Below are 22835 nucleotides of genomic sequence, written 5' to 3' on the forward strand. Positions count from 1 at the left end.
AGTCACCAAGACAGAGTAGCATCAGCGAGATGGCCGAATCAGAGATTCCCGCCGCTCACGGTAAGTCACGGCCACAAATACCTTTGTTGTAAGCCAGAAGACCAGCATCCTGATAGAGGAAGAGGCATTTCTCTAGGGAAATAAGTTGGAGTTTGTTAGCAAAGGCCTGAGTTTGTGCACTTTAAAAACGGTCAACAATCCTAGGAGAACAACCTTAAGAGGAAAATCAGTAGAAGGATCAGAGGATTCCACAGGAAGGTCAGAAGGATTTTGGAGTCTTGTTGGTGGTGACGACGGCCATTCTCTGAAGCCAATTGGTAAAGGTAAAGAGGGGGCAGGCGCTAGATATACATGAAAAAATGTAAACACAATGCTGTAAAAGGAGCCAAATAAATATCCAGGGGCTACTCCTAGTTGGATGGAGATTGCTAAGTTACCTGACAAAAAATTCACATAAGCATCACAATGAAGCGCCAACAAAACAAAAGTTGCCCAGAACGATGAGCTTAACGAGGTCACAACGCACAGACAGAGCCAACGTCTGGAGCTGAACAACACGATGACAGAGCACAGGCACTGCAGACAAGACAACCACACGCATAAAACAGTAATAGTAACACAATGTTTAAAAGCAACAGGGAAGTTCTGCGGGCAGCTCCCACTGTAGTGGGGTCATTCACAAGAATGTGATCAATTCATAAGCATGCGTGCCATTTGAATTACAGTCAGGGGAACATAAATAAAAAGGGAAGGCTGGAAAGTAGAGGGCATAATTATGGTGCAAGGAGTTCCATCAAACAGAACAGCATTTGTACCGTAAAACCCCAGGAAAGCAAACAAACAGAAGGAAGAAAAACCTTATTTCAAGAAACGTTATCTCAAGACAGAGTCTACAGGGTGGGGTCAGTACTTACGAGCACTGGCTGTTCTTCCTGAGGACCCAGGTTCAATTCCCAGCACCCACATGGTGGCACACAGTTATCTGCAACTCTAGTGCTAGGGAAGCCGATGTCCTCTTCTGTCCCCTTTGCAGGCACCAGGCCCACAAGTGGTGCACAGGCATATACGCAGGCAAGACAACCATACACATAAAGTAACAATAATAAAATGTGTAAAGGAGCTAATGATGGGAGACTCCCCGAAGCTGGGGCTAGGAAGATTGATCAATGGTTAGGAATACATACTATGCTCACAGAGGCCCAAGTTGTGTACCCAGCATCTAAGTCAGGGGCCATCTCTCTTTCACATTCAAATGTGCATGCCTTACTTCTCTCAGATAAAATAATCTTTAATGAAAAAAAAAATCACAAGAAATAGGAAGGGTATTGACTGATGATAGAAGAGTTAGTTTAGCAAGAAGACCTAACAATTAAAAATAATCTCTCTCCCCACCCACCCTATCACTCACACACAGGCACACAGGCATACATGCACACATACACACGTGCCTAATATTGAAGTGTCTGACTATATAAAGCAAATGTCAATAGCACTGAAGGAAGAAATAGGTCACTACTCAGTGATAGTAGGCGACTTGCATACAGCACTTTCAACAGGGAGCGGATCACTTAGACAGAAAATCAATGAGGCAGCAGCAGATTTGAACAACACTATAGACCAAATGGACCTAACAGACAGATATGGACCTTGCAATCCTAGGATAGCAGACTTGGCATTCTTCCCTTCTCCCGGGAGACGTGCTTCAGATCAGATGACATGATCAACTACAAAACACATGTTAGGGAAAGGTTGTGATGATAGCGTTGTCTGTAACTACAGTACTATGAAATGAGACATCTATAGTGGAGGTAAAACGGAAAAATTTGCCCCCAATATGTTTTAGAGTAGAAATTCAATATATAAAAAACAATTTATTTATGTTACAACTCAACCATTTATAACAGAAAAAAGAGAAATAATCCCATTTACAATTGCATTAAAAGAATAAAATAATAAATGTAACCAAAGAATTAAAACATCTGTACACTAAAAATTGTAAAACATCAACAAAATAGAAAAACACAAATAAAATGGAAGCATGTCCCACACTCATGGATTAGGAGATTAAGTTTTCCAGTGTATTTTAGACCTGGTTAGATCCTGCCAATGCTCCAGCAGTTTCTACAGGACTAGAAAGACGTTCTTACATTGACTTGGGACCACAAAAGACTCTAAAATACAAAGATGGGCTGCATCACACTTCTTGATTTCAAATTATATTATAAAGCTGTATTAAACAGACCATGTGGTCTTAGCATAAAGACAGGCTGACAGATCAGTGGGGCAGAATACAGAACCCACAGGTAAATAGATACAATATGTACAACAGATCTTGTGCACAAGGCTGCCAAGAATGTGAATGGGGAAAAGATGTCCATTTTTGGATAAATATTGTAGAAAACCTGGATGTCTATATGTGGAAGAATAAAATATTAAAAATACCTTTATTGTATTAAAAAAAACAATGCAAATTGGCATAAAGAGTTAGGACCTCAAAACTGTGGGGCTGGACAGTTGGCTCGGTGGTTAAGAGCCCTTGCTGCTCTTGCAGAGGACCTGGGATTGGTTCCCAGCACACACATGCTAACTAACAACCTTCTGTAACTCCAGTTTAAAGGGATCTGTCTCCATCTTCAGGCCTCTGTGGGCTCTGCATGAATGGGACACCCACACATACATTCAGACAGACAGGTCATACAACGAAACAAAACAGAATAAGAAAAGATCTCGAACCGCACAGTGCTGGAAGGAAATAAGAGTCTGTGTAGTGGTTTTCCAGATGTGAAGCCAAAATCACAGGTGATGTGGGCAAAGGTAAAAGAGCGAGGGTGAGCAAAGGAAACACCTTCTATCAGCACAGGGAAACAGTCAGCAAAGGCAAACACCTAGAAACGGAGAGAGCGCTTCCAGATAAGATGCCTGAAGAGGTTAATATGCGAAATGTATAAGGGATTGTAAAGTTCAATGGCAGACAAACAATGCTGTATAAATGGTAAGTGTGTGTATGCAAATGTGATTAACTGGGCTCATTAAGCACTGGGAGATCACGTGGTGAAGTCGAAACCAAGAGATTGCACCGTGCCATGCTGCTTAGGGTGGCATTTAAAACTAAGAGACATCTTAGGGAAGGGTACACAGAAGAGGGATCACTGGGGCACCACACTCAATGGAAAAGGAAGTGGACACCCCACAAAAGGAAACCACAGAGAGTCCTCCAGATTTAACGCCACCCGGCTTTATTTTATCGATAAGACCTTGAGATCTTGAAGTGATGATTGCTTCCTCGTATTCTTCGCAGCGTTACTCAGGATAGTCGTGGTAGATAGGCAGTGTGAATATCCAACAAACAACGGAAGGAGGAATGTGATCGTGACTTAGCCCCCAAAGAGAAGGAAATCCTGCCGTTTTCCAAAACACCAAGATCCTGTCTCACATGCTAAGCCAGGACAGTGCAACCCGGGGTGGCACAAGATCCCCCTTTGAAGTGGAACCCAAAGTAACCAAACTCGAGAAGCAGAAAGTAGATGGTGGCTCTGGGAGCTGGGAGCGGGCGGAATGAGCAAGGTGACTGAAGGGCTTAATGTTACAGCATAAATAGGATAGACAACACGTTCCCCATAAAACTGAGTCTTAACAGAATTAAGACTTAGCTTGCAAGACCAAAACCATAGGTCACATGGGCAGAAATGAAAACTAGTGGGGCCAAGCAAAGTAAACACCTTCTATTGACAAAGGAAAACAGGCAACACAGGGTAACCTATAGACAGGAGAGAGTGTGGAAATGAAATTCTGTTGTCTTTTCGTAACTACAATGACACGAAGCTAGAAATCAATAGCAGGAGGAAAATGGAAAACTTGCCAGAGAATGTTTTAGATAGAAAATCACATATAAAAATCAATTGGAGTTCTCTATACTAACTACAAACCGTCTAGAACAGGAAACAATCCCACTTACAGCTGCATCAAAAAGAATAAGTTTCTTACTACGTGCAGTGAATAGGTTTCTGGGATGTGTCCAGCCCAGGCACTGGGAAACAGTACTGTATTGTATACTTGTGAGGAGGTAGATCCTAAATGTTTCAACACACACACAAGCACACCAAGACACACACACACACACACTTACTCCAGGTAACGGTGAGTTTTTATGAATATGTTAAATGGCTTGGTTATGGTAATTTCAGAATTGTATATGCATGTCAAAACATCAAGTTATATATCTTAAATATGTTCAGTGAAGCAATGAAGATAGTGAATTTTATGCTATTTTACCACAATACGCAAGCTGTCGGGGGAAACCCAGCGATTGCTACTTGGCCACTTGTTTTCTCTTAAACACTGAGGTGAGAATGAAATCTTTACAATTACCGTAGTCCCTGGCTCACACCCTGCCGGTCTTTCTAAAGAGAGCCCTTTACCAGACATGGGCCATTGGCTCATTCTGTCCTAAGGATAATTCTGGGACTGTTTCACAAATGGGGAAATACTTGCTTGAGTGTTTGGATTGGTTGTGCAAAACTAATGTTTGGCTTACATACATGCTGCTGCTTACACACACATTTTGAATGCACTCACAGGCTCTTTCCAGTATTTTTGAGCATAAAGTTGCAACCTTGCAGTTTTTTTTTTTAAATCACTGATATTGAAAGAACCATGCTGGAGAAGGAAGAACGCACAGATTTTCTCAAACCATGATGCCTTTCTCAGTTCAGGACAGTGGTTCTCAACCTTCCTAATGCTGTGACCCTCGTGCTGTGCTAATCCTGACCATAAACTCATTTCATGGCTGCTTCATAACTGTAATTTTGCTACTGTTATGAATTGTAATATAAATATCTGTTATACAATTCCTAAAGGGGGTGGCAACCCACAGATTGAGAACCATTCGTTCAGGAAGTTGTACATTCAGGTAGGCATCAGTAACACTGCTGAACCCAAGCACGGCTCAGATAGTTCTGTTCTGACATCATTGACCTACCTGAGGTCTATGTGTTGTGACCATAACAAGAGTGGCCAGTTGTGACCACTGGCCTGTCCTTACCATGGATGGTGTGTTTCCTGGGGAAGGAAGATGCCCCAGTGTGTTTGGGCTGCACATCTCCTGAGCTACTGGCTGATTTTAGTTCTACCTGAGTCTTGGGGAAGGAGCTGGAGGGTGTGGGGTGGTTCTGGTCAGCTCTGCCTTCTCAGGAAAGATGTCCTCTTTCATGAGCTGGGCGAGAAGGGAAGGACTGATGTGGTCTGTGTTCTCTTGCCTCCTGCTAGCAGAGGAGGAGAAGGAGAAGCCAGGGTTGGGGAGAACACTAGGTAGGGCTGAAGTCTTTCCTAATCAGACTCTTAAGCCTCCAATCCTATATGCCAGCCAAGTCCCTCAAAATGCTATGATGGTTCTTAGAAACTGGGGATTTCTGGCATTTTGTTGCCTTTTTCTGGTGTATTTTTATTGTTGTTTGTTTGTTTGTTTGTTTGTTTTTGATAGGATGGCACTGTGCAGCCCTGGCTGGTCTAGAAACCCCTTATGTCGACCAGACTGGCCTTGAACTTAGATTCTAGAATTAAAGGCCTAGGCCACCCCACCCAGCTCTCTTCTGTTACTTTTACTGGAGACACAATGCAACAGCAATGCTAAAGAAGCATTAGACCCGAATAATGCCCTATGCCAGTGGTCAACTGCCGCCCCAACCTGAAGGACCCCCTCCACTTTTGCACAGGGCTATCCTTGTTTGGGCACTTAATTCTAAACTGTCCAGCCCTGTGCACCTCTCTCCTCTCGATGCACTGATGACTGTCAGCCACACAGGATGCTGAGCACCTGAACCAAAACTACTCCTCTAAAAGGGGATGTGCCGAGAGAACAGAACAGAGAGAGAGAGAGAGAGAGAGAGAGAGAGAGAGAGAGAGAGAGAGAGACTTCCTGACCGGAGAATATATCAAAATGGCATTAAGAAGTTTCAAAGTGTCGATTATATGTTTAAAATATTAAATGGGAATATACTTCAGTTGGTAGATATGTACCTAACATTCACAAAGCTCTAGGCCTGATCCCCGACCACACAGAACTAGGCACGGTCTTGTGTGCCTGTCGTCCCACCCAGCACTTGGGAGGTGAAAACAGGAGAGTCAGAAGTTCAAGGTCATCATCTGACATAAGGAGTTCTGTCCATCCTTGGGCTATATGAGACCCTGTATTAAAAAATTTAAAAAGCAAACTTGTGGCTGAAGAGATGGATGAGTGGTTAAGAACATTGACATCTCAGTTCCCAGCACCCACATGGCAGCTCAGAACTGTCTGCAACTCCAGTTCCAAGGGATCTGATGCCCTCACACGGACACACATGCAGGCCAAACACCAATGCACCTCAAATAAAAATAAACAAATTATACACAAAAGATCAAAATGGTATGTTTATATGTCTATACATAATAATTAAGTTAATTCCCCTGTTTACTTTTTAATATGACTCCTAGGAAGTTTGGAATTGTGCAGCACGTGGCTTCTCTTTCCTCTGGACAACCCTATTCATATATACCCCTTCTGCTTGCGTACCCTCCTTTCAGTACATAGACTGGACAGGTTTGCCCTCCGAAGGTGCTTCCAGCTGACCAAGGCTCTCTAGTCAGTAGAAGCTGCCTAGCTTACTGCACTTGGCTTATTCAATTCAAGTCAGCTCTTGATAAAGGGAGCGACAAGGGGACATTTCTTTCATCTGCTTAACACCTGCTTCCCTCTGAGATGAAGTCTCTCTGACAAGAACATAGCTGCTGCCCTGGCCTGTAACCCTAGGGCCGATCTCCCCTTTAAACTGGGGTGTGTGCTGGCAGAGCTTTAAAGAAACAAAGAGTTCTTTACTTTCTGCCCATGGGCCACTTACGGAATTCCAAGTGGCCCTTAAGTGTTTTAGGAAGAGTGCATACTGTCGTGACCTGTCATCGAGAGACTCTCAAGTATCGGAGGCCTCGCTGTTATTATACCCTTTTCAGACTTACCTGAGAGATGCCGCACTCTGACAAAGAAGCCATAGCTTCTGCTTATAAGGGAGTTGAGTCATGAGCGGAGAAGGTGACTCTCTGACCCACCAGAAAAGACCAAAGACAGTACTCGGGAACCAAGGCATGAGCTCAAGAAGACAGAACTGTGTTTGGGCGGAATTTAAGGCAAGCATTGTAGGAATAGGAGGGTCATGGAAACAGGCACAGCACTGCCATGAAATACTTTTAAGAAGGACAGAAGTGGCCTCTGGGAATTATTCCCAGTGTAAGTAAGGTAGGGCTACAGAGATTCCAGTCAATGGGAAGCCATTCACACGTTCTCACGGTGTGATATGATACACAGAAACCCTAATATCATGCACTGAAGGAGTATGAGTTCTCCTCCCTCTCCCTCTCCCTCTCCCTCTCCCTCCCCCTCCCCCCTCCCCCTCCCTGTCCCCCTCCCTCTCCCTCTCTCCCTCTCCCTCTCTCTCTTAGTTGTCAAAATTTGAAAGCTGGCATATTGGCCGAACACTAAAGCTATGTAATAAATATAAGTACATAATGCTTATATGTGCCAAGCACTTTATTTTTAAATAAATGCATCTATTATGGCAAGTAAAACACTCACAGCCACTAATTTAAATCCCACATAAGCTGGGAATAGTGGCACATAACTGTAATCCTAGCACTTGGAAGGCAGAGGCCAGCCTGGTCTAATAGCAAGCTCCAGGCCAACCAGGCCTATGTAAAGAGATCCTCTCTCAAAATGAGAGTTGTAAAAAATATAGTGGGGGCAGGAGAGATGGCCCCAGACTGCTCTTCCAGAGCATCCAGAACCCAGAACCCAGGCCATGGCGCACCACACCAGTAACTCAAGTTCCAGGATATCTGGTTCCCCCTTCTGGCCTTCCTGGGCAATAGACACATAGTGCGCATACATTTGTGTAGGCAACACAATCATATGCATAAATAAAAGCACACAAATCTTTAAAAAAAAGCAATATAATGTGATACTGCAAAGTACAGGAAGATGACTTCAAATTACATTTAACTTATTTTTTAAAGGAAGGATTTTATGTGTATGTGTCTTGCCTATATGTTTCTCTGTCTTCCATGTGTGTGCCTGGTGCTCTCAGAGACCAAAAGAGGCTACTAGATCTTTTGGAAGTGGTTTTATAGATGACTATGTGTCACCACATGGGTGCTTGGAATCAAACCCAGGTTTTCTGTAAAAGCAGCCCATGTTTTTAGCCACCGAACCTATCTCTGAGCCCATCTCTCCAGACCTCTCAGGGATTACTGAGGCCCCAGACACCGTATGTGATCACAAAGCAGATTAGACCAGCGGTGGCACATATGTGGCCTGCTGTCTGAGAGAAGAGTGATATCACTGTTAGTTGGCGATCTCTGCAGGAGCCCAGTGCTGGGAGTCTTGCACAGAAGACAGGAGTGGACAGGCAAGTGGGACCAGTGGTTGGATCACTGCCCCGGCAACTGTTGCATGGTTCTGTTTATCCCTTTGTACACATGAGCTAATCTGCGATGGCCATTTAGGGTCCAGCCTCCTGGTATGGGGCAGTGGTTCTATCTAATGAATGTGAGCATTTGCCAAGAGATGACTCATGGTCCAGCATTGAGGTCTATGAAGGGCTAAGCCCTTCACAATAACCCTACAGAGTCTATGCCATCAGGCCTCTGCTTTTATAAAAGAGGGAACTCAGGCGCAGGTTAAAGGATTTGCACAGCTGTAATTCAAACTCACGTCCTGTCTCTCTGCCCAGGTTCGAAGCCCGAATGACGTCTCAGTGTTGAATTATTGTGAGTTTTGTAGTATCTCCTACTTGCTGTGTCTCTCCCTTATTTAACCTCGGCATGTGTCCCTGAGACTCACTAGCTATGGGGCTAGTTCACTATTGTCAGCAGTAGAAACAGCAATGATTCACCAGACCAAAGGCTCCATTCCTCATCCAGTAGAATGTATTTATTTATATATCTTATTTTATGTTTTTTTTTTTTTACAGGGCTTTACTTGGCCCTGTAAGAAGCTAATTATTCACCAAATATAGACCATGGCTTGTTCTTTTCAGCCCCCTGCATGCTTCTTCCCCTCATTGTGCGATGCCATCTGGTGCTATGAGCTCATGCTTTCTGTGTTCCTTTGCAGAGCGCCAGATTCGTCCTTTCTAAGCCCAGAAAGCAAGGTTGATTTCAGAGTTTGCTTGTGTGGCTTTGAGAGCACTGGGGTCTAACGCCTCCTAGTGGATTTTGCCGGTATCACTCCTTACCATCACCACAGGGAATTCATGCTCACCCATGTAGACTGTCCATCCATGTCTTTCTCTCTGAGTCAATAGCTTTGGCGAGCCACCCAGCACCAGCAGGTCTTTTTCTGTGTCGTTTTTATTGGCTTAATGCATGGGCTGTAGGAAGCCAAACCCTGATAATTACACTTTCCTCTTCAAATCTGTCTCACTTTGTGCTGTGGCGGTAGAACACTTATTAAAGAGAAGGACATCGGAAGTCTTGTGGCTGGCCTCGGATCCGTCCTTCACACACTCTTTCTCCAAAGTCCGGAGTCTCTCTGATCATTGTTTCCCCAGGAGTGGAGCACTGGGAACATAGGACATTTTCTTGTACACCGAGCTTAGGATATCAGGGTTTCCCCACCAGACCTCTGATCTTTGAGACCTTTGAGCGCTGCTCGTTAGATCTGCTCCCTCCTCTTTCCACCTCCGGATGCTCGGTCAGCATCCTTGGCAATTAGACTAAGATCCAAGGGATATGAAGTGTGTCTGGTGATGTCTAGCCTCGAATCTCACTCCAGCAGAGCACCGGCCAGGCGATTGCCCTCTTCCTGTAGCCCTGCCTCCTGGGGGACTGCGTGGTACTGTCAAGGCACAGAGGAAAGAATCAGCCCCAGGGATGTTTGCAGTGGTTTAAGGGAGCACACAGTGCCTTAAGTGCAGAAGTCGTTCTAGGCAAACCCTTCTGAGTCTGAGAAAACTGGTTTTTGTTTTGTTTTCCCAATTCCGTACCTCTTCACCAGCATGAGGCAGCTTCTAAGAGATGCAGGTGGGGAAGCCATGGAGTCAGCCATGTAGCTGGTCTAATCCCCAAATAATATGTATCGACAGGTGTGGAAAATGGAGGCAGACACAGCCCTCTGCCAGGAAGCAGCGTTGTTTCCAAAAGCGCTCATGTTGGTATTGAATTGGAAAAAAATTGATTTTTCATATCGAATTGACCATTTTACTTTAGAATAGCAATAAATGTAGAAATCTATAGAATTAGCACCCGTTTCTAAAAGTTAAAGAATTCAGTTTGTCTAACCGCACACACATTAAGACTTGCTTACGTCATTGTACTGTGGCCTAGGCTAATTACTCAACCTCTGAACTTCAGACGTTTTCTGTTTAGTGGAATAATTATTCCTGGGGTCGTTGGTGAATGTCAATTGGATTACTTTTGTATGTGTATGAGTGTGGTGTATTGGTATATCTGTATCTCCCCTTGTGGAGGTACAAGTATATGTGGATGCGGGTAGAAACCAGGGCTTGATGTTGGCCATCCACATAAATTACTCTGCATCTGAGATACTGAGGCAGAGCACCATACTTGAACATGCCTGTTCCAACAGATCAGCTAGTCAGCTTGCTCTGGGGACCTTCTCTCTCTCTGGGCTTCTTCTGGGATTAGGATTTATGTAGGTGTTGAGGATCTGAACTCCAGCCATCATGCTGATGGGGCAAGCCCTTGGCCTGCTGAGCCATTTCCCCATCCCTCACGGAGGTTTTGTTAGATAATTTTTATGTGTAATTGGGATGATCAGGTCATCCCTGTCTTCTGGTCCATACATGGTATGCTGCATAAACTGAACTTTGTATAGTGAACCCATTTGTATTCCCGACATGTGTCTCATCTGGTCATGGTGCATGGCTTTTTACATGTTGCTGAGTTCAGATTGCTAGTATTGGGAAGGGTTTTTGCATAGAAAATATCAAAGAAAGTGGCATATTTTCCTGGAGTTGTGTAAGAGGACACAATTTTGATCTGCAGAACCCATGATATTTTTTGTTTGTCTGTTTGGTTTTTTTTAAGGACCGGGGGTGGGGGGGGATTGAGATCCAGGCTGGATGGATGGTGAAGGTTATGCTCCCAGCACTTGGAAACTGGGAACAGGTTCATCCCTGAAGACTTACTGGCTGGTCAGACTAGCTAGTCTATTAGTGAGTTCCAGGTCATTGAGAGGTCCTGTCTCAAAGAAAGAAAGAAAGAAAGAAAGAAAGAAAGAAAGAAAGAAAGAAAGAAAGAAAGAAAGAAAGAAAGAAAGAAAGAAGAAAGAGGGTGGGTGGGCGGGTAAAAATGGCAGAGAACACCTGAGGACTGACACCCAAGGCACAAACACAAGATATTATATAGTTTTCTTTCTTGTGATGTCTTGATTTCAGATCCAGTTGGGAATCATTTCCTCCACTTCTGTTTGGTTTTTGAAGAGTCAGAGGGTGCGCTGATTCTTGTTTAAACATTTGGTAAAACTCATCAGCCAAGTCTTGGGCTTTACCTCATAGGGCTGGTCTCACTAAGCTAATTACTAACCCTATCCCTTTTCTTGTTATAAATACAGCCAGAATAGCTCACCTATGGCCTTGAGTTAGCCTTTGAGTTTGTGTCTTCCTAGGATATTTTTTTCTGTCCTATTTAATATTAGTTAGTGTTTGGCAGGTTTGCCAAGTATTTATTTCTATAAGATTAATCTCCTTTTACTTTATGATTTTTTTTTTAAAATCCACTTTGTCTTTTTACTTCTTGGGAGTCTGTCTATCCACTAGAAATTAATTGGCATCTGTGAGGATTCTCTAGTTAACAGCTGCTGCAGTTAAAGGGCTATAACACACACACACACACACACACACACACACACACACACACACACACACTGTTTCTAAGGTCAGTTTAATGAGATGCATTTATCCAGACAACTGGCCGAGATGACTGACCCAGAGAAGTATGTTTGGTTTGTTGCTGAGTTATAAGAGACGATAGATGCTGTTCATAGAATTTGGAAGGCTAGAAGGGAAGAATAGACACAAAAGCCAGTCAATGGAAGCACTGGGTACAGAGGATGAGGGGTGCACACGACCCCATGGCTACACATGGCGGTATCATATATGGGACCAGCTATGCCACCAGCTGAGGGGAAGAAAAAGTTCCTTTTCCATCACGACTAATGACTTTCTCAAGATTCATAGTTCAAGTCAATGACATTAAGGGATGACACAGCCTCTTGGAAGACTAAGTAAACGTATGTTCATCAATTATAATTACTTCCTAAACCACCGTGTCAACGTTGTCTAAGGAAAAAATGTCTTCTAGCTTCCAAATAACACACATACTAATGAATTTTTGGGAAAAACTTAATTGAGAGTTTGAAACTAGATTAAATTCAAACAGGGTGTTCAGGCATTCATTTAGAATTCTAAGCTGGTTTTCTTCAACCGTTTGTACATTTGAGCATATCTACCCCCCCCTCAATAGTTATGTGCTTAAGGTCATATGAACTCAGTGTTGAAAAGCATTTAGTGATTTTATATATATATAAATGCATATAAAATGGAATGTGATTTTAAAACTCTATTTCAAGCTTTTGGTTTTCGCTGCCATGAGTTGCCTCTGTTAATGACAGTAATCAAGAGATTCCCTGCTCCTTCCCCATTCAACCTGGCTTAGGATAAATTATTCTGCCTTGGGCTCCAGAATTCTATTACAAATGAAGAGGCTAGTAAATCTCATTTCTTCTTTTTTTCCAAGGTATTGCACAGCGATGCACAGCAATCAAGTACCACTTTTCTCAGCCAATCCGCTTAAGAAACATTCCTTTCAATTTAACCAAGACAATCCAGCAAGATGAATGGCACCTGCTTCGTAAGTATTCCTGGGAAAGAATTAGACAAAGATTCCCCACCACTCGAGTGCGTTTGGATAGAAAAGTGTGTATCTTATGCACCCTCTGGGCTCAAGTGAACTGGGCCAGACACCCCAGGCATCCGTTTGCTAGTCTGTAAACACCGTGTGTTTATAATTCAAGTGTGAGAAAAACCAGGCGTTAAAGTACATGACCGGACCAAGTGGCTGTCTACCCAAGTAGCAATGTTAACTAACGTCAGGTAACCGAACTTTGGGTTGTTTTTGTTTTTGTTTTTGTAAGTTTAATTTTTAATTATGTGTATTGTGAGGGGAATTTATGCAGGAGAGTTCAGGTGCCCTTAGAGGCCAGAAGTACCACTAGATGTCCCTGAAGCTGGAGTGACAAGTGGTTGTGAGCCACCCAACCTGGGTCCTGGGAACCAAGTTCAGATAAACAGAAGCAGTGTTTTTGCTTTAAACCATCTTCCTCTTCCTAACCCATCCCAGTCTCTTTTTAAAAACAAAGTTAGCAGCTATACGGACTTGACCTCAACACTATTCCTCAGTTGCTCTCATTTTTGCTTTTCCTACATAACATTTATTTTAGCTGCCGTGTTTAGCTCAGATCATTGCACTTTTGGCTGAAATATCTTTGTGAGTATATGACATAGCTTTCTCAGAGGTAAGAGAGTGCTCCTTACCTCTGCATCTTCGTGGAAAGAACTGCTCCTTTTCACTGTCAAGGAAATGCGAACGTCTGGATAAAATCGGACAGTTCAAAACTAAAAAGGGTGGCTATTTACCTGGAGGTGCTTCATTCAAGCGGCCTCGTGGCAAGTGGCATGTGACAGCAAAACAAGACACCATGTTCTTTCCAGTGTGGCCCAGAGTCAGAAGTCAGCATTGCCGTCTTTTCCAGAGTGCAAGCAGCAAAGAGTTCTGTGGTCGTGGTTTGAGATGGAGAAAGCCACTGTGGATACTGTCTTGTTCTTTGAGTAAATCGCCACATGGAATAAAGGGCTGTCTTGATTCCCACTACAAACGTGGAGGCTCATACATCATCAAGGTGGCATCTCATATGAATATTGATGACTACTTTAGGGTTTAGAAAGTCACTGAATAAGTACTGGGTAGTGATGGTGCACACTTTTAAATCCAGCGGAGGCAGAAGGATCTCTGTTCAAGTTTGAGGGCAGCCTGGTCTGTAGAGAGAGCTCCTGGACATCCAAGACTACAGAGAAACCCTGTTTCAAAAAAGAAAGAAAGAAAGAAAGAAAGAAAGAAAGAAAGAAAGAAAGAAAGAAAGAAAGAAAGAAAGAAAGAAAGAAAAGTCACTGAATGGATAAAATGTGCTTTATTTTCAGAAACCATGATAAACTTCTTCCAAGTTCTTTCTTGCTGGCAAATTTGAACAAGTACTTCTCAGTAGTACCCAGCTGAGTCTTATCTGAGTGGCATTCCTTCTTCTATAGGCATGTTTGGAGTTCTTTGTCTTGAGCGTCTATGAAGACCAGTCTCATTATTATCGACTTTGGTCAGATAGAAAAATCACAAGATCCTGCAAAGAACCTCATCTCTTTAACGCTACAAGTTTGAGCCTCTTTACCCAGCTAGGCAATGATTTGAGCATTAACCCTGGGGTGGGGGAGGGGCAGTTTCTAGTAGAAACATGGTTTTCACACTTGCGTGCCTGTTTCTAAGAGAGCCAGACTTGATGATCTATACCACATTTGCCAGTAAGATAACATGTCTGGAGCTGATGCCAGGCTCCTGTGGTTCATGTCTGACCTTTGAGTTTTGTGGTACCTACAGAAGATAGAACTTCCGAATCACAGTGCACTGGGATGTCACAGCAAATGATTTAGTCACTCTCCTCATATGTGGCCATGTCAAACTATTTATACCCTGTTACCAATACTAATTCAACATATTTAAAATTGTTACTATCCATAATTCCTTATTTTGCGATGTATATTTTCTCTTCTGAGAGGGAGAAAAAGCCCCATTTTAATTCAGATTAAAAGAATTTAAAAGCTCTGAGCTAGAAATGAGAATTTCCTTCTAAAGAGTATGGAAACGAAGTTAGGTGATAGCATGTGCCTTTGATCTCAGCACTCAGGAGGCAGAGGCAGGCAGAACTCTGTGAGTTTGAGGTCAGCCTGTTTGCACAGAGAGAGTTTCTGGACAGCCAAAGTTACACAGAGAAACCCTGTCTCGACAAACAAACAAACAAACAAACAAACAATCACACCCACACCCACACACCAAAAATCCAGGAAATAGGAAAAGCTGTCTGTGGCTAAGATGCTATGGCCAATATTGGAAGCCACTGTAGCCCATCTTCCCTCCAGGGCCCCTAAGTACAGCAGTAACCCATCCTCCAAAGTCCACAGTCTGCTGAGCACTACTGCATGTGTAGTTTGCTCAGACTTGTTGCCTGGCCTTAGGGGGCCCAGGTGGATTGTGTGTGTGTGTGTGTCTTGTTTTAAGAAGAATGTGTTGTTCCAAACAAAGACACAAGCAAAAGCAGGAAGGACAGAAAGAAACAGTGAAAAGTCAAATAACCAGAAGACAGGCAACCTGAGTATCACCAATGTGCTGTAAGGGGGAGACACCTTTTGGTATAAATCAGTGGTTCTCAGCTGTCTTCATGCTGCGACCCTTTCACACCGTTCCTCACGGGGTGACTCCCAACCATAAAATTATTCCCATTGATGCTTCACAATTGTAATTTTGCTACTGTTATGAATTGTAATGTAACTTAGGATATGCAGAATATCTGATTTGTGACCCCTGTGAAAGGGTTGTTTGACCCCCAAAAGGGTTGTGTCTCACAGCTTGGGAACAGCCGAGACAGACACTCTCAGTTAGGTGTATGGAGGGGACTTTCGCCTGGGTAAATAGGCACTCCGCTGGGAGACTTGTACTTGAGGCAGCGTGAGAGGGTGTTTATGCGCAGCTAGCTGCGCTGCTTCAGGCCCCTCAGGCTGCTTCCTTTCCTGTGGTGGCTGCACTTTCTCATGCTTTTCTTAAATGCTTCTTGAAAACAGACATGAGTAGCTGGGAATAAAGAAGACGAAGCTAATTGGCATCTGAGATGCTCAGACAAAACCCCGATTGGCCTTCCAGGCTCTTTCCTCCAAAGAGGAGAAGCCAGGTTAATAACAGCCACTGTGGAAGCCGACCTCCATCTGGGCTGCGCTTTGAAGGCTGCGGATGCGGTTCTTGAATCATCCCCACCTAATTTACTGTGCGCGGTGTTTGTTACTTGTGTTTCCGCTGGGGTTGTTTCCTTGTCTATTCTTTTTTTTTTTTTTTTAAAGATTTTATTTATTATATCTAAGTACACTTGTAGCTGTCTTCAGATACACCAGAAGAGGGCATCAGATCTCATTACGGATGGTTGTGAGCCACCATGTGGTTGCTGGGATTTGAACTCAGGGCCTTTGGAAGAGCAGCCAGTGCTCTTAACCTCTGAGCCATCTCTCCAGCCCCTTCCTCGTCTATTCTGTAGGTGTCATCAACTCCTCCAAAGACCCAGAAGGGTCCACTGGCAAAGGTTCCTCATCCCAGATACCCATAGCCAATGTCCCCACAGATCCACAGAAGCAGAGGTCCCTAAATCCTTCACCCTGAAGGCCCCATGCCTGCCGGGGTAGCCTCTTCACGTAATGCATATGGTATTCTTTGTCCTGTAATTTTTCAATAGCTTTCTTGACCCGACCTCTGATTTTTACAATCTGTTTCTGTTTTGAGATTAGATCTAAGAAGAATAACAGCTGGCTTCCTGGGCATGGCGGTGGCTGTCCTGCTGTGTGGCTGCATCGTGGCCACCGTCAGCTTCTTCTGGGAGGAAAGCCTGACTCAGCACGTGGCCGGACTCCTATTCCTCATGACAGGTAAACTGTATACCGACAGCCTCCTCCCTGTGGCACAGTACTCGGGCTCGGTCATATCACTATTAATTTTGGTTTCGGTGGTGAGGAGCGAGCAAGCAGAAGCTCATTCATCTTTGGTAGAAAACAAAGAATTTAAAGGGAGCAGAGTACAAAGGGCACTGGTCAATTTTCCCACAGTAGCATTAGTAGGTCAGAGGGAAGGGTCCTGCATTCATTCTCAATTGGAGTCGATGCTGGCATTTTCTGCCTTATTGCTTAATTCTATGTCTTGGGGAGAAAGGTCAGTAGCTAAAAGTCCCCTCATAGTCTATGTACCGGGGACGTGTCCTTGGCATTACTGTTGGAGAATTTCTTGTGTCAAGGGCTGCTCTTGGTCTTAGAGACATAGAGAGCAGGCAGCATCCCTGCCCATTTTTTTTTTTTTATTGTGGAGAGACATAAGAAATGATTTGTGATAGCAATAAAAACTGTGAAGAAGAGCGGGGTACAATTGGGTTGGGAGATGCTGAGACAGCAGTTTCTGAGTAAAATCACGAGAAGCGGCCAGAAGTCAGAAGACAACTTGTGGGCTGAAGATGCCACCAGCCCTGACTTCTGAGCAGGAGTCAGATGAGCACGTTCTGAGAAGGAAGAGAGGTAGGAGACAGAAAGGAACCACACAAAGTGAGAGCCATGGTCAGGACCAAATCTTTAGAGATCTCTTAATAAAGAGAAGAGAGAGGAGCATGAATTTAAAGTGAAAGTTCTGGAGACTGTTTAATGGAAGGATGACTTTACTTAAAACATGAGGGGTGTGCAAACGTGGCTAGATTTGGTTGGTTGTTGCATTGGTTTGGTTGGTTGGTTAACAAGTAAAGGGTCTTTTTGTCTATAAAAGAGTTGGGAGTTGGGTCAATGGCTAGCTGAAGGAGGCTGTGTTTTCAACCTTCACAGGAAGTTCAAGTGTGAATAATGAGAGAAAGCCAAATTAAGTTTCCCAACGTAGTTGTAGTCCCAGCAGAAGAGCCAACACTACCTCAGATTCTGGCCCAAAGACTCCTGGGGCTTCACAGTCAGTAAAAATTTCTTCCCCTTTTCTCCCCTTTGTTAGTTATACCGCAAGTTTTGAGTTCTAGCCCAATGTGCATCAAAGATGTGTAGGCTTTTCCCCCAACAGCTTTAGTTTTGCTGTTGTTTGGTTTTTTTAGATAAGATCTTGCTATGTAGCTCTGAAAAGCCTGGAACTTCCATGTAATACAGGCTGGCTTCAAACTTACAGCTTTCCTGCCCCTGCATCCTGTGTGCTGGAGTTCCCATGTGTACACTATCATGCCTGGTTACTCCCTCCAAACTCTGGAGAGGCCCCCATACCACAGAAGAGTTTTTTGAAGACCACCTTTTACTCTAGATGATTCGTGAATACTTAAAGGATGTTCAGAGTATGAAGCCATTGTTATTGTTGAAATAAATCACAAGGCCCCACAAAGTCAGCTCTACCAGTTCTCCTGCACAGGCCAAGGAGGTGAGTTTTGCAGAAAGGAAGGCTCACTCAAGTCCAGTGTCTGTCAGTCACACAGAAGGGCTGATAGTTTTCAGGGTACTCTGCTCATCTGTCACTTGAAGTGGGGCCCAGGGAAGTTCCTTTTGGTTTGTTACTGCAAACAACATCTTTACACTCCTTCCAGAACCCTGAGAGAGTTGACAACCCTGTAGATTCTGCAGGGTTAGGAGGAGGTGGTTAGCTGGAGCTAACTTAGCTGGAGCACCTCCTCAGCCATGCCAGGCAGCGAGAGCTCTGAAGGGTTAAAAGCATTGATTCTAATTAAGCAGGCTGTCTTCGCCAACTCTAGACAGCAGCCCTCCCACAGATTTTTGATGCTAAACTTAGCCCTTCTAATATGCTGGCGTCTTCATTCTCTGCCTGAACTGATTAGCCAGCCCTTCAGTGGAGAACCCCAGTGATGTGACAGTTGAGATGTTAGAGCAGAGAGTGTAGAACACAGTCTTCCTCCTCCTGCCATGTGGCACACAAGGCAGCCGTGATGACCTGCAGGCGAAACACCCACTTCTGGACTATCTGTCCGTGTGTATCTGAGAGCTGGGCTGCAGCACCGTGTGCCAAGACCCCACTCTGCAGCCTTGCGAGGGGGTTCCTTGGAGAAGGGGCTGGGGTGGGGACCCTCCAAGAGGCTTGCATTAGACCCATGACATCACATGCTCTGAGATTACACAGGTAAGCACAGGGTCAGACGTGAAAGACTGAGTCAGCGAGACCTCTTCTTTCCAGCCTTCAGCTCCTGCCCATTGCTAGAGCGTGCCATTTCCATTGCACTATGAATATGCTCTCCACGTTAAGTGAAACATCTGGACCAGGGAGACCACTGACTCAGTAAAGTGACTGCCTCTACGCATAAGGGCCTCAGTTTAATCCTCTGAACTCAAATAAAAATAGGATTCTGGGTCTGGAGAGATGGCTCAGTGGTTAAGAGCACCGACTGCTCTTCCAGAGGTCCTGAGTTCAAATCCCAGTCACCACATGGTGGCTCACAACCATCCGTAATGAGATCTGACGCTCTCTTCTGGGGTGTCTAAAGATAGCTACAGTGTACTTATATATAATAAATAAATAAATCTTTTAAAAAAGTAGAGTTCTGGATGCAGTGCTGTGTGTTTAGAATCTCAGTGATGGGGAAGTAGAGGCTTTCTAGGGATTGCTGGCCCGTCAGCCATACCTATTTGGTAAGCACCAGGCCAATAAGAGCTCTGGTCTCAAAAAAAAAAAAATGGTGAGCAGAGTTTCTGAGGATGACACCAGGGTTGTCCTGACACCTCCATGTACCCGTGCACATTCATACATTCGTGCACATACACATAGACACATAAATAACTGAAGCACTCTATTAGATGACCATAGTAACATAGCTGCAGTTGTTACCATTAAAGAGTTAATCCATGCAATATTATCAGCTTTAATATAATTTTATTTGTTATAGAGTTTTAATCTATCTTTTTATTACAGTGTGTGTGTGTGTGTGTGTGTGTGTGTGGGTGTGTGTGGGTGTGTATGTTGTCAGAAGACAAGTTGTTTCCTTCAGTTTTTTCCTTCCACCCTGTGGTTTCCCAGGATTAAACTCAAGCTTCGTAAGTGCCTTTATCTGCTGAAATGACTCCTTGGCACTTAACTAATTTTTTTTTAATATACCAGAAATCTCAAAAAATAGAATAAAGTTTGTATTCAATTCTCCTCCCTTGGTGCAGATCTCACTACCAACCGTATCCATTGTTTTTCATGGACTGAAGCCTTCTGGGAGAGCACACATAGGGTGTGATACTCTCCTGACAGCAGAGGAAGAGAGTGTCCAGGCAGCCCCCTCAAAGCATCAGGAGCAGTTAGCATCCATCCTGGCCCCAGCAGAGGAAGAGAGCGTCCAGGCAGCCCCCTCAAAGCATCAGGAGCAGTTAGCATCCATCCTGGCCCAGCCCTTCTTTTGCTTCAATGCATCTAAATAAAAGGAGCCTGCTGAAGTAGGTCTTATCCTGGAATGATCTAGGCTATCCATCAACTACAGTCCTAAACCATGGGCCCTTAATACATTATCTAAAACCCTGGGGACTAAGTGTGTTTTGGAATTCAAGACCTAAATATTTTATTTTAGAAAGAGAATATGGCATATATATTCTGTTTTATCTAGGATGTCAGCAAGGTTTGGGGCATTGTTGCAAAATCACATACATTAACATTTCTGCAACAAAATGCATAAATATCCACACTGAGCTGGATCAGTGGGGACTGTAATAACCTTACCTCAGGGAGGGGAATACTTTGCCTCTCAAGGAAATGAATGCAATATTGAAGAAAAAGATTAGATTTTTTTTTGTTAAGGAATTGCAGATTGTGTATCATTTCATTGTGTTTGTTTGCTTATTTTTATACATTTTCTCTGCCTCTAGTAGGCCTGCCACACCATTAAGTTCAGACAACAGAGATGAGGCCTTTTGAGTAATCTATGTGAAAAGGAGCAAGTCTGTTTTGCTGAAAGGGCAAGAAGACCAGAATGATGGGCAAGCTATCTGTTAAAGGCATAGGGAAAAGAAAATCGATGTTTATGCCTTTGGGTGTTGTAGTTGGTTATTTATCAAGCAAGCTAAGTGGAATGAAGCAACTTCTGCTCTTCAGCCTTTTAAGCACATCAAAGGAGGGAGGTCATAAAAGAATGAGCCTCGGTTACCCTAATTACATTTTCCTAGCTGGCCATGGGCACCTCGAGGTTTTAGGGCAGGAAATCAGGCTGATGATCTGGGATGGTGGCATGAATTTATTTGCTGTCCCGATCTAAAAATATCCCCTCCAGTCCTGCTCTTCTGTGATGTCATGGTGTGCTCTAATTAAGAATATCGGCAAAAAACCCTTTAATATTTTATAAGGGAAGTAGCCACATGCAGGGGTTATCAGGAAGCCAGTAATTATTCATCCTTTGAAGATATTCCCAACGATGTCCAGGAGCAAGCCCAAGACAGAGGAACCTCTCTCTCCTGGGGCCACCAGATAGGCTAGAAGGATTTGCTTGTTGGGGGAGAAGATGGAGGGAAGGGAAGAAAGGAGGAAAGACTGGAAAGCTAACCTCTCTCTCTACTGGATCCTCAAGATAGCCTGTAGCTTTTGGACTTCCTGAATGCAAGAATAACTGCATGCCCACTTTGTACCTTGCGTGAAGTAGGTTGCTACTGATAAACATCCAGTATCGTCTGAAGTAACCTGTTGAGTAGCTTAAGTCCTTCATGGGACAATTTGGTATGAACTACTTTTTAATAGAAAAAAGTTTTTAAGGAAGATGTATTTTTATTTTGTGTGTATAAGTGGTTTTGCCTGTGTGTATATTTGCGCAGTATACACATGCAGTGTCCATAGAGACCAGAAGAGGGCATTGGATCCCTTGGAACTAGAGGTACAGAGCCACTATATGGGTGCTGGGAATCAAACCCTGATTCTCCAGGAGCAACAAAAGCTCCTAACTACTGAGCCATCACTCCAGCCTCCACAAATTACTTCTTAAGAGGGTATTAATCAATTTATTGTAGTCTTCAGTTTTGTTTATCGGGCTTTCTTGACTCTATGAGCTTATGTCTGTTAGCCAATATGTCGAAATTACAGAGAATCCATAAAGTATCCACTATGTCTGCTTGCAATGCATGGTGGGACGTGGACAGAACAGTTTGGGTTCGGGTTCCTGAACAAGAAGATCACATGAAACTAACTCTCATCTAACCAGAACTAGGTCCAGGACATAAAGGATAGTAAGGAAGTGGTAATGTACTATATTAAGATAGTACAGGCTTGTAAGACCTATAAAATAATAGAAGTATACTCCATTCAGTTAGCAGACTCAAACACAGAAAATAATAAGGGATACGCTTTGTTTCCCATAACTTGTATGTTAAATTACAAGTTCCCAGAAACTCAGAGTGTGACTTAACTGGGAAACAGGGTTTTTAAAGAGAAACTCACGGGGGCTGGTGAGATGGCTTAGTGGTTAAGAGCGCCGACTGCTCTTCCAAAGGCCCTAAGTTCAAATCCCAGCAACCACATGGTGGCTCACAACCATCCATAACAAAAATCTGATGCCCTCTTCTGGAGTGTCTGAAGACAGCTACAGTGTGCTTACATATAATAAATAAATAAATATTTTTTTTAAAAAAGAGAAACTCACAGTAAATTAGGGCAGTATATTGTGTCTTAAGCCAGTATGGATAGTGTGGGTCATAGAGTAGGGGATTTGAAGAGTTACTTGTGAAGACATGAGGAGAAGGCAGCCATGTCCAAAGTGAGGTGGGTTCAGAGGCAAACCATCATGTTGTTGCCTTGAACTTAATTCACAGCCTCTGGAATTCTAAGAAAACAGCTTTTTTTTTTTTTTTTTTTAAAGTCTCCTTGTCTGTAGTACATTGTTATGGTACCTTTACCTAGCCCATGCACTTGAACATGGTAAGATGTGTGGGGGGCCTAAGAGATATCATCATATAAAAACTGACCTAAACCATGGATCTGGCTGCAGTTGGCATGTCTTTATTATTGAAATATTT

At 43.6% G+C, this 22835-nt stretch overlaps 1 protein-coding gene across 2 annotated transcripts in view; it reads left to right on the forward strand.

Annotated features, from left to right (window-relative positions):
- Tmem178a (transmembrane protein 178A) overlaps positions 1 to 22835 on the forward strand; it is a 57732-nt gene that overhangs the window by 28175 nt on the left and 6722 nt on the right. For both annotated transcript variants that reach the window (XM_021149989.2, XM_029471669.1), the window contains exons 2-3: positions 12781 to 12894; positions 16638 to 16775. In XM_021149989.2, the coding sequence (XP_021005648.1) occupies positions 12781 to 12894; positions 16638 to 16775 (252 nt within the window). The remainder of the gene's footprint in view (positions 1 to 12780; positions 12895 to 16637; positions 16776 to 22835) is intronic.

This window comes from Mus caroli, chromosome 17, assembly GCF_900094665.2.
Source record: "Mus caroli chromosome 17, CAROLI_EIJ_v1.1, whole genome shotgun sequence".
In the NCBI taxonomy this organism is placed as follows: domain Eukaryota; kingdom Metazoa; phylum Chordata; class Mammalia; order Rodentia; family Muridae; genus Mus; species Mus caroli.